This window comes from Lolium rigidum, chromosome 5, assembly GCF_022539505.1.
Source record: "Lolium rigidum isolate FL_2022 chromosome 5, APGP_CSIRO_Lrig_0.1, whole genome shotgun sequence".
Classification (NCBI taxonomy): Eukaryota; Viridiplantae; Streptophyta; class Magnoliopsida; order Poales; family Poaceae; genus Lolium; species Lolium rigidum.
In genome coordinates, this window is record NC_061512.1 from 134,315,036 (window position 1) to 134,327,785 (window position 12,750).

The following is a 12,750-nucleotide window of genomic DNA, read 5'->3' on the forward strand; positions in this document are numbered from 1 at the left end:
GTTTTGATTATCAATTTAGACAATATGCTGAGTTGAAACTGGCCTGCTAGTATCCATAATCTCTATTGGGCATCAAAATATAATTTGTAGACATGTTCCAAGTCAGATAATATCTAATTTAGACAAATTTGAGACAAACATGTTTCAAGCTATCATAAGATATCTAATTTTAACAAATCTGAGACAAGATGTCTCAAACTATGTTACAGGAATGGGGCACCATTTCCTTACTCCGCTTCTCCATGCTCACACTTTGATTTTTCAACACTGCTAGAATTGTATCCATACATGTTAGGTGGGACTTGATCAGGTTTGAAGGAAGCATCAGCACAGAAAAGCCAGGAGAGACCATTTGGCTTAATGAAAGCCGCACATAATTCAAGAAGAATTATACGCCTTATAATATTTTTGTCCTCTATATAGATACTATTTTCATAATACATACAACATATGTACTAGCAGATTTTTGATTCATTTCAATCATGTTTATTATTTCAGCACAGTTGTCTTGGGTGTCCTTCACGTGCTTCTACTTTCATGACAACAACATGGGATCCATCATGCGTCTGGTGAGAGTAATCTTCACAACCACCGCGCAGTTGTTGCGACACGGCATAATTAAACAGATACCAAAATTGAATATCAGCCAGTTTCATAGTTCATAACTCCTTGTAAAAAAATATGGCTTCTTCTTCTACCGTTGAGCCCTGGCCATCAGTATCTGTATTCTCATCTGCAGGCTCGTAATCAAAATCGCAATTCCACGAAGGTTCTAGTGGAACGAGTTTGGATGCCGTCAAGATAGAAGAATGGTTTGACTCGCTCTCTTTCATCAAAGCATGGAAGCAAGAACATATGTTAAAGGAGCATATGTACGTCTATTTTAATGCTGCATAGTCCGTCAATTCTGAAAGACAGAACCTTATGTTTAGACAACAAACACTTACAGAAGCTTAGTTATAATTTCTGTGGTACAACTGCCTAATGAACAATGAACAAATCGAAGAAGGCTAGTAGTTGAATTAACATGTAGTTCCAAAAAGGAAACCATTGTAAAATACATTCAGCGCTAAATAGCAAATCGAAGAAGGCATATGTGCAAACAAACTTCGATGAATCCAACAGAGGAACTCAGGGAATAATAAAACAACCAGCAGCATATTCCAACCCAACACATCCCTGATCAATCCCCAAAGGACATTAGTACATGCAGAGAATCTACATGATAGAAATTGTCCAAGTTTTCTTAGTACTTGCAGCGTGGTCCATTTTCAAGATGTTCTTCGGCAAATTTATAGGCCTGCTTTACTTCTTTGAAAATACATCCCATCAACTTGCATCAAAGACATTAAGCGCATTGATTTCCATTAGAAAGAATGACTTGCATACATCTATAAAAATAACCAGCACACAAATCTGTCGGTGTGATAAAACCATATAGCTCAGCGTATGAACTGTGTAAAGGCCGAAAGAAATGTGTAAATGCTGAAGCTCAAGCACAATCTACGCATCGCGATTTGGAGCATCACAATCTTACTGACAAAAGTGAATGTGGGAAAACCAGATTTCCATGCGCTTTACTCTACAGCAATATATCTTAAATGAAAATCACAGATTAACAACATTACTGGGAACAGGAATAGGAAGACACAATAACGCTCCATACTTAACTACATCACAGAGAACCACCATTGACTCGAACCAACCTTTAATTAGTGGTTTCAAGAAATAGAATCCTGCCATTCACTTGACTCGATCATGCAGCATGAGTTTCATCATTGATGGAATAATCCAAATGCAGTCCGGAAAAAAAATGAAGATGTTGATGGATCCAGTAGGCAACGTGGGAGCAAATTATTTAGTGATCTCTAAGGCAGGAAATTACAGAAGCAAGGCATGCCTATAATTCTGCAACACTACACAATACAAAATGCTCTGAGTACTGCATTTCCATGTAGCATTGTCTCGACGTGCACCCAAGAGGATCAAGGGACCTGCTTTGGCTGGACAAAAACAAATGGCAAAAAGAATGGCTTGGGTGGACCCGGGTTGGCTCGAGAAAAGCTTTTGTCGCTGGTCAGCCAATAAGTGAACCACACTTCAACCGCACTATGGGAAAGGATATGCACTCTCTACCATGGAAAAGATATTGATTGACATTAGCAAGTGAGAAAGCATATCTTTTCTTCTGCACTCCACTCATAATGGCTGTAGGAACAAGGGACATCATGCTCTGGAAAATGTCCTGACATGCTACACTTCTGTTAGTCGATGTATAGGTCGGAGAATAAGAATGATAAACTACTGGCAGGCTCGGCCAGAGGGCTTGAATAGATAAATAAAATTTTATCATCATTTATAAGCCACTCCAAAAGCCTCTCGCGAACATACATGGTAGAACTGCAGTAAATAATAAGCATTAGCATGTTAGTTAGTTCTAGGAGATTTGAGGAGGATTGTTTTGGTTGGTCGCCCGCCGCGCGACCGTGGGCGAAACCCTATAGCTCGTCCCTCCAAGCTCCTCTTCCCCAGCCCCTCCTATCTTGGTCGGATGTGTACATAAGGTGAACATTGGACCCTTGCTGGGTCGAGTGAACGGGCGTCAGCGCTGTCGCCTGCCCCCTTCTTGAAGGCGTTGCTTACTGAAGTTCTCGTCGTTCGCTTCGCAATCCTTGTCTGCGTGGTTACTCCGGAGCTAGGGCCCGCAGACTCGTATGTAGTTGCGTGGGTAGGGACCGGGCAAGTGTGCAGTTGCCAGCCGATACTCAACTTTCTTTCTTTGCTCGTGCCGGCGACACCTTTATGACGGGATGCTTTGTCAGTAGTCGTGTTCTCTTTTGTTTTTGGGTGTCGTTTTTCTCTGTGTTTGCATTGTAAACCGACATCCCTAGTGTCGTGTGTTTGTAGTCCTCGCCGGTTGAGAGCTTTGTTAATTCAAAGTCGCTCTTAAGCCTTTATCTAAAAAAAGGAGATGTGAGGAGTTGTGACCGTAAGCCAAACAAAGAGTGGAAGGCACCAAAGAAAAAGGTACATAAGGAGGCGGGATCAAAGAACTCCAAGTCAAGAAATTGGGTAACTCGCTCCATTAAAATTGCACGCCAGCTCGTATACACCTAGCTTCGTGCTAGAAAGATATGGCCGTAGATTCGCAATGATACAGATATCCGATAACAATTGAGATTTCATACAAAGAACCTTGGCTCCATCATGATAGTTTATCACCAGTACAGAAGTTTTGGCCGATGTGTAGAAAGGAGTTACAGCAAGTTGTTAACCTTCAGAGATTTGCTTCAATTCTTATATCCATAGGACACTGAAAATGATCTTTGATGTGAGAAAATGCCTAAAAGAAAAGCCTGCACAAAAGGGCACCAAGTTAACTCTAGTTACACATCTCATGTAGGCTATTTTTCAATTCGAATAACGTAAACTTATACATGGAAAAGGGCTATCATCACATGATTTTGACGGATGCACTTCACTATGTGATCTATGAATCCTATATGCACAATACAAAAATATTTATTCTATGCATCGAATGACCCGTACATGCATGATAAAAACTGAATCTTTCCCCGAGATTTTTGGGTGCTAGGTATAGATACATTTACGCATTAAAAGGAATAAGAGATGATTCCACCGAATTACAAATTATAACATGAGTTTGCGACATGCATGCAAAGCCCATACTCTACTCCAACCATCATATGCTACTAATAGTTAGGACTAAGGACGAAGTATTCGCATTCACTCTAGCATTTTTTTAGAGTATATCATACTACAAACACAACTCTTTCAAGCCATTGCTTTCCAGAAGGTGTATTTTTGTAATTAGCTAGGTTTTTAGCACAAATACATTTCTGAATTTTTCCATCACACATAGCCAACTATAAGTGACATCTTATCTCAACAAGTGTTATGCAATTTGAGGTCGAAAGCTTCGTCGCGAATGCAACACACTAAGAGTCTATGAAAGTAGAATGATCTTAGTGTGTAAACCTTGTCGCATACTCGTAAGCAAGAACATGGGTTCACCTTACAACACAGCAAGAGCCGTATGACATTTTCATGCTTGAGTCTTGAAACAACCAACACCTCGCAAAGAGAGATTATGTGAGAACAAAATAGGGTCTCGAACCTACGCAAGGGAATCTTAGTCGAGCTGTTTGCTAGAGTCGGGCACTTGCGGTCCGAGATAGAACCCTCCTTTCCCAGCATTCTGAGCACCGATGTCGATCATGGCAACGAATAGCATGGAGTCGTGGCCAGTTTCGAGCGGAGCTTCGTTGGCACGATCCGAGCGGCCTATCGCCGTCCTCCACGCAGCCGGGAGGAGCCTGGAGCCCATGCGCTCGTGAGAGAAGGACTCGGGCGACCTGGCAACGCTCTTGCTCGCGATCCGGGAAGGGCGTCGGGCCTCCATGTCACCGAGACGTGATGTGGACGAAGAACAACCGAGGGGGAGATGGTGACGGCCGGATCCGTGCGGGGAGGATGGATCCGTGTGGTGGAGGATGTGAGGCCGCCACTCGCCCTCTTCGGGTTCCTCTCTCCTCACCTAACTCCGGTCAATTTCTTCCACCTGGGAGATGAGATGGGTGAGGGCGAGTGAGGTGGGGATGGGGTGCCACGGGAGAGATGGGATTCACGTGGGTGGTTAGGAGGATGAGACAGACGGATGGAGGGGCTGTACCTGCGCCGCCGCGACGAGCAGACTGGGGAGAGGTCGATCCGGACCGTCGGAGCCCGTCGGCGCCTAGCTTCGAGGATGCGATGGATGACGACTCCTCGGAGAGCACGCGGCGACACAGCCCCACTACGGGCTCGGCAGTTTAGGGGTCTTCCCTCCGGATCGCGTTGTCGCCCGGGCGGCGTCCCTCCGGATCTCGTCGTAGTTTGGGGCGGCGTCCGTGAGTGGTCGAGCCGGAGCGGGTGTTGCGGGTGGAGTGGATGCGGAGGATAGTGGCATTGGGCTTGGCCCAGTTTGGCGCTTGCGGGACGACGGAGGCTAGGTCGAACGACGAAGGGGTTGGTCGTAGTGGCAGAATAGGGAACATATTCCTCCTTTTTAAGTAGTGTAGAAGATGGGAGACGCAGCAAAAAACCAACATGATAAACCGGTAATTGTTAAAAAACATAACGGGTCTATGGGCCTGATTCCGCCCACCTCATGTACAGGCCCGTAGCCTCTAGAAAGCAAGCGAGAAAGCACAAGCCGAATATCGGCCTGAACTTGAAATCAAATCAAACCACCGGAGTACAGCGAATGGCAGCGGAGCCGCGAGGGCGGCCGCCCACGAGCGGGACGGCGGCGGCGCCATCACCGACGCCCTCTCTCTCTTCGCCTCCCGCCTCTCCCGCCGCAGGTTCGCGCACACAAACGCCCCATCCCTCCCCTCGCCAGCTTCTAGAACCTCCCATTTCAGTCCCTCCCCGCGTCGACCGCGCAGGTTTGGGGACGATGAGCTGCGGGTACTTGAGGCGGCGCTCTCCAGCGGCGGAGACGTGGCCGCCATGCTAGCAACGCGCTCGGAAGCACGGCGAATGCTACGGGAGCGCTCGACCGAGGCGTTCGCTGCGGCCGCTGCTGAGGAGGTCGGGGCGAGGCTCTCCGTCGCCGATTTCTTCGCGCGCGCCTTCGCCCTCGCGGGCGATGTCGAGGTGAGGACCAATTGTTCACATTGCGTAAGTGAGATTCTCGCTCTAAGGTTCGAATATTTGGGGGTGCATCTTCAGTGCTTCAGTTCAGTATAGAAATTTGGGTGCAGTTTCAGGGTTCGATTTTGGGGTGCAGTATCAGTGCTTGATTTCAGTATAGAAGAGTCCCGCGGCATGTGTGAGTGGTAATGCAGCTTCAACCCTTCGGTTTAGTATAGTAGCGTGTTGTGGCTGCGGTATATGTGTGAATTGGGATGCGGTTTCACGGTTATATTTGTGATGCAGTTTCAGTGCTCTGTTCAGTATAGAGAAACCATCACAGAGCATTTATCAATCATGATGTGTTCATTATTATTTTTTCTTGAGATTTCAGAGTGACATCTTAGCTCCTTGGATGAGTCTATGCTAAACGGCTATGTTTCGTGTTGTTCTCTGTCGGTTTCACGGTTATATTTGTGATGCAGTTTCAGTGCTTCTCTTCAGTATAGAGAAACCATCACAGAGCATTTATTAATCATGATGTGTTCATTATTATTATTTCTTGAGAGTTCAGAGTGACATCTTAGCTCCGGATGAGTCGATGGCAAACGCGTATGTTTATTGTTGTTCTCTGTCACTTCACTAATCCTGTTAACTTTTACTGGTAGAGCTGCCTTGCTACGAGATATGAAGCGCTGCTTCTGCGAGAGGCCAAGTACTCCGACGACCCACATCTGCATGTATCACATGAAGAATGGTTAACCTTTGCGCAGGACTCTCTTGATAATGGATTCTACGCCATTGCTTCCAAGGTAATCCAGTCTGATTGATCTGTATTATGTCTCCACTTGTCTTACATTGGTTTGTGCTTGAACATATACTCAGATACTGGTATTGCTTCCATACTATCTTCATCATATTGGTGATTCTTCTTTATACGGTTATAACTTATTGCCCTACCCAATTAAAATGACTTATCCATATTGCAGTTAGGCGATAGTTGAATGTCATTAGGCCCAAATTTCGTTCAAAACCCAGCCCCTATGCGGGTCAGCCTTACTCATGCTTCATAACTGGGCGTTTGTTCTAGCATTGTTCAAAAGAGATAATCCAGAGTTACTATGCTTGCACTTTCAAGCATCATGTGCTGGTACTACTAATGGTCCAGGATGTTGGTGAAGAATATGAATCATTAATATTGTGATAGTTCAAAGAAGTGGACCACTTGTAGCGGCTTATAAATCATACAGTAGGTTCTGTAGCCTAATCCATGAAGGGCTAGCAGATGTTTATCTGCATTCTTCTCTTATCTATTTTACATTGTTATGTACAGTAGCTTTTAAACTTAATTTAAACTGAGGCCATCTTATAAGTATTATTATTTTACTCTGAAATGAAACTGGTCATGTTGTACTTTGACATGACAAAAACTGATGACTTAATTCTGGTAGAAATAATGCTTGAAATAAATTTCCTAGGAGATAGTAATTTCATGCTGCCTTACTCTTAATCTTGAACATTTCAATATCCCAAGAGTAGTTTAACGTTGAACTGAGACCTACCAACTGATTCGAATGGAAGAGCATTCCTCTTAGCACATACTTGAACGAAGTGATGACAGGTGTTTGATGACCGTGTGCTACTTACATTGGTGTTTTTGTGTTTTTGTGCTTTGGACAACTGAGCACAGATAAATATCGATCATTCTGGAGACCAACGTTGGCCTGGGTTGTTTAGTCTCTGAATGGTCGATCAGCTAACACTGGATACTGTTTCATAAAGGCTATTTGTGACTGTTACATTTATCATGTTAATGCGATCAGCTCAGTCAGGTTATCTACTTTTCTTTGCTGGAGTACATTCTGCTGCTTGAACTGTAACTATCTTTTATGAACCCCTGATTATATTGTTAGTCTCAGCATCTCATATGTTATACTCCGTATTTCTTAATTCTTACTCCTTTATGTACTTTTAGGCTTTTGCAAATGCTCTTGTTCACAATCATTCCAGCACCTTGGACTCCACTAATCCAATTCTGAAGAAGAGCAAGATCAATGATATAAGAGGACTCCAAAACTTGGCCAAGTCATTATCTGGACAGCGTTCTGGTTAGTTCTGTAATGCCATGGAAAGTGTAAATTACATGTTAAGAAGCTGATCCTGCTTTGATTGGGGAAATGAATTAAATAGGAAGCGTTACTACACGTTTATTCATTGTAGTAACATAATCTGACGACTTGTGGTTTATTTGTTTCAAGTTAGGACAGTGAGTCTTCTATTTGATATTTGAAACTTGGGAATTCCAAATTTCAATACTGATGCTTGTGCTTTGACAGTTCAGGCACAATCTGCTGAATACATGAAAAGGAAAGCTCCAAGCATTAGTGAAAAGTGCAATTTACACTCAGAAAAACCGAAGTTACCAGGAAACATGATGTTTAGGTTAGGGATCAAAACAAGGAATACACAAAAACTACTCTGTAGCCGCAAGAGGAACTTAGAAGATGTCTAATTTCAAGCATTATCAGTGTGACTTCTCCCCCAAGACCGAGAAGAGTGGCTTGATCTTTCTTCCAAGCCATTTTGATACAAGAGGTGAATTTTCATGCATTTGTTTTACTTTTCTGCCGTACTTTGAACTTCTCGGTCTAGTATCTATTGAGTATCTGCAACACGTACCATCGCTATATATTTCATTTCATCTCACTTATGGATTGGATCTTTACGGAGTACTTCGATAGCTGGGGATATTCTCTTCCATCATTAACTTTCCTTCTTTGAGTACATCCATACCTCTATATGTGGCTCCTTCTCAGATTGCAATGATTAGTGCTTTGATCAAAAGAAGACCACTTTGAACTTTCTCTCTCTAAGATAACTATGTTACGTCATACGTCTGATTATGTAAGATCGATATGTTGGGTTTCTATTGGTAGCATGTGCACGACAGTCATGTTCATTTTCTTTAGTATCATGCATGTGCTGTGTGGAACTCCTGTTTTACCATCTCTTTTACCATGCCATGTGTAACTGAACACCTGCCATCCATAAGTATCATGCCCACTTGAGAGCATTGGATTCTGGTAATGAAAATACCAACGAGTAGGCAACCACCTCTCAATTCAACTGGACGTCCAATAACAGGCAATGCCACGAAAATAGGATATTTCTGTCAGCTTACATATTATTCACCATAATATATTTAACTGCATATGGCACTATAATTTCTTTTGCCGATTGGCTACTGCTCGATATGATATGATTAAGCAAGCTTAACCAATAACCATGTAAAATTCTGCTTCATCATCTTGACAATGTAGCTGCTTAATATCTCGATTATATCAAGTTCAATTAGGTGAGGTTTTTTCGCACTTAGATTTGATATCCAGATCAGGGACGATTATTTGGATCTGACATAATGATTATGTTTCTTTTGACCTCCGTGCTAGTGCCATATTTGCAGTGTATTGCTAATCTGCTATGATGTGCTGTCTTTTCTTTTGAGATAATTCCATAGCAAAATATTTCACATTTTGTTTCTTGGGGAGGTGCTACTGTGCAGAATAGAACAAGACAGTCCTAAGACATGGCATTAGCTACGTTTCGTTGAGCAATAGGACACTTTACCTTATAGAATTCAGAATAGGAAAAAAAAAAATCTCTTGGGAACACACTAAAACCTAGAAGGTTGGTAGTGACAAGTCAGGAGTAAGCATGTGAGTTACCTTGGAACGTCAAGCACTTAACATGTGGCAGTGTCGGTTAAACCCAACTATGAAGTTTGACCCCAGAGCACATGGGCACAGAACAGAAACTAACGTGAATTAGCTAGTGGTCCAGGTCCATCCTGATAAGTAGAATCTTGGGAGCCTCTGTTCGTTTTTCTTTCTAGTAAAGCAGGCTCTATCCTATTGGAGGCGTTTAGATGGGATGGGGTGGGAACAAGTCGTCGTGTTGGGGAAAGAAGATGTCTGTTGCATGTTCCAGCGCGTTAAGAAAGTTAGTTTCTTTTGTACTACACTTTGGGTTTTTAGTGCTGGAAAATTACCAGGGTAGATAGAGTGCGGTATAAGAGCACACGAGGTAAATAAGCCTACAGTCTGCAATGTGGCCATGTGGGTAAGCATGCGCTTAGTCAATTGAATTTACCAAAGCATGAGAAGATCCATTTGGCACTTGGACTTTGAAATTAAGTCTGAACCACGATGAAGACTTCAGTTGCAATGGTTTCTTGGAGTTAGCTTAGCGGTGAAACATTGTCGGCAGCTTAATTGTTTAGCGGTGAAAAACACGAATGCCCTGAGACCTTTTGGGTTTCGATAGCAACGTGCATGTGCATGCACGCACCGCAACAACTTTAGAAATCCTGCCTCCTCCGGGACTGGTAGTTTCAAATGCCCCTTTTCCCTATGCCATGAGAAAGGGAGACGTTGCAGTAGACGAGAAAGAACATGCTCCTTTTTCTTCTGTTCATGTTTGACATATTGATACCAGTAGTCTACTACGCATCTTGTTTTTTGTTGAGGCCATTTTTGTTGTTTGAGGCAAACTATGCTTCTTGTAGTGTTGCTCCAGCATGAATTTGTCCTGTCATCCACACTGGAAACAAATCTGGATTAGCGGTAGGATGTGGTTGCAGAGTCTGCATCACAAGTTGGTACGAGACCTTAATGGCGTTAGACATGGCCGCATGGGTGCATGTACGTACGTGATATACCACATGTCACCTCCTGATGACTAGCGCGACACATTACGGATACTTGTCTGTAGCTAGCATACTATAATTGACATTTATTGAATATGCTTCTATACGATGATGTAATACTGCTCTGGTGGAGGACAAATCCCCAATCTCGTTGTCCGCTTGATGTGTACATACGTGTCAGGCTTCTTCCTGATCTTGACATGATTTAATATGCACATGGGATAAACAAATACACCAGTATCTGTTATTTTCTCACGTATATTTGATTAGCAGTGTACTCCAGTTCATTAGCATTGAAGATTGATTGAAGCTTGTACATAGAAGTATCAGCAATCTGTAGAGGAGTGAAACAGACATCCATGTCGAGCCCCTCCATTTCCAAACTTGACTTAATTAATTTACTCATCTCTAGCTAGCTACGAAATTAAGCACTAGTAGTACTGTGTGCAATTAATGCATAATTAGGGTTAAGTTCGATCTTCCCTCATTGATGCTACTGGGAAGCTATGCTAATTTAACAAGTACACATGTAACAGCGTTCGTCAGAAGGATCAGATCAGCAAAGCTAATTAATCATGAGTGTCTCATCTCAATGGTCAACTCTGAACGTGCGTGCATGCAGGGTCAAATGATCCAGCTGCAGATTGTACAGCTAGCCAAGTGTGACGGTGCCGCGTGAAGTGAAAGGTAAGCAGAATTTTTCCAGACCATAACGACCATTGGGTGATGCATATATAGATTCTTGTACTATAGCTAATTAATCAACCTTGGCTGCTAAGTAGAGACAAACAAGGCAGGAAGACTTTACACACACTGCATGCATTACCAGTAGGTACATGGCTACGCCCATTCAAAGATACTCCAGCAAGCAAGAAAACAACGCTGATTAATTAGCATAACATCACCACTAAACTAATCTATCACGCTAGTTTGTTTGCTTGTTTGTTTGTCCTGACTAATTAATTAGGTTGCAATTAGTAACGATTTAGCTCCACCGTAATCCCATTGACACCTAGCTTAGCCTCCATCATCCTGGCTGCCTTGTTTCCTCTATAAAAAGGCTAAGCTCTGCACCCATCACCCTCCCCCTTCCCTTTAGCTTTGCAACCAGCTCCATCAGTTGCTCTCTCTTCTCTTCTCCTAGCTCGTAACTAAGAGGTAACACACAGTCACACGCTGCCATGGCCGGAGTTCAGAGCGGGAGCAGCAGCGCCACCCCATGTGCCTCCTGCAAGCTTCTGCGGCGGCGGTGCGCTAGGGACTGCGTGTTCGCGCCCTACTTCCCACCGGAGGACCCGCATCGGTTTGCCACCGTGCATCGGGTCTTCGGTGCTAGCAACGTCAGCAAGATGCTACAGGAGCTCCCGGTTGCGCAGCGGGCTGACGCAGTGAGCAGCCTTGTGTATGAGGCCACGGCGAGGATGCGCGACCCTGTCTACGGCTGCGCTGGCGCCATCTCCTACCTCCAGCAGCAGGTCGCCCAGCTCCAGGCGCAGCTCGCTGTCGCACAGGTCGAGATCCTCCAGCGCATCCACCACCCATCTCCCGGCGCTGCATTCCATCTGCAAGAGCTTCAGCAGCGTCCGGAGCAGCAGCAGCTAATGCAGATGGACGATGATGACAAGGTGTACAGTAGCCTCGTCATGCAGAATGATCTGATGAGCACGCTGCTGCTGCAGGAGGCGTGCCTTAAGAAAGAGTCCCTATGGACATGATCATTATGTGTGATAATTGTCTAGTGTTCCTGCTTTGATTCATAAAATGTTTTCTCTGCTTCTGTAATTTTCTGAGAATTGGGAAATTGAGAAGAAAGTTGATTTAATTGGGGGATAGTTTTTCTAGACATTGGACAAGAGGACCTCCTGGCCTTCGTAAAACGCACACGATCAGCTGGGCCTCATGTTCATGCATTGCATACTATCTCCATTTCTGTTCATGAGTCAAGAAGGCAAAAATTCTCATGTTCTTTACACATTGGACGAGAAAACATGCCGGCCTCTGCATCACAGTCAGTTGGGGCACACTATAGTATCTCCATTTTTTCTGTTCATGGATCACGAAGACAAAAACTCCTATGCTTTTTATACATTGGGCGACAAAACATGCCGACCTCTGCATCATAAGAACATAAGATGTAGACAGTCAGTTGGGACACATTTTCATGCATTGCATAGTCTCTATATCTGTTCATGGACCACGAAGGAAAAAAAACTGAGTGGTCTTCTGAACCACAAAGTTCAGTTAGTTGAGGCTTATTTCCACACATCATGTATCAGGAGTGCCGTTTTGCCTGCAGATATTGTTGTTTGTGGAAGATGTGAAGCGCATTTGGCTTCACACACATGGTACAGTAGGATCCAAATAGTTTGTTCGTGCGCATCACGACATAAAGCATCCCAAGGTAGAAC

General features: G+C 43.8%; 2 protein-coding genes across 2 annotated transcripts; both read left to right on the forward strand.

Annotated features, from left to right (window-relative positions):
* The first annotated feature begins 5,147 nt into the window (after nt 1-5,147).
* On the forward strand, nt 5,148-8,564 carry LOC124656447 (protein DOUBLE-STRAND BREAK FORMATION-like). Its single transcript, XM_047195189.1, has 5 exons — nt 5,148-5,172; nt 5,264-5,661; nt 6,306-6,449; nt 7,613-7,745; nt 7,974-8,564. Exons 1-5 carry the CDS (start codon nt 5,148-5,150, stop codon nt 8,147-8,149), a joined length of 876 nt encoding a protein of 291 aa, XP_047051145.1. The 3' UTR covers nt 8,150-8,564.
* Nucleotides 8,175-12,201, forward strand: LOC124653802 (LOB domain-containing protein 12-like). The gene is made up of 2 exons (XM_047192869.1): nt 8,175-8,232; nt 10,965-12,201. The coding sequence occupies exon 2, from the start codon at nt 11,524-11,526 to the stop codon at nt 12,055-12,057; it is 534 nt and encodes a 177-aa protein (XP_047048825.1). The 5' UTR covers nt 8,175-8,232; nt 10,965-11,523; the 3' UTR covers nt 12,058-12,201.
* Nucleotides 12,202-12,750: the final 549 nt, after the last annotated feature.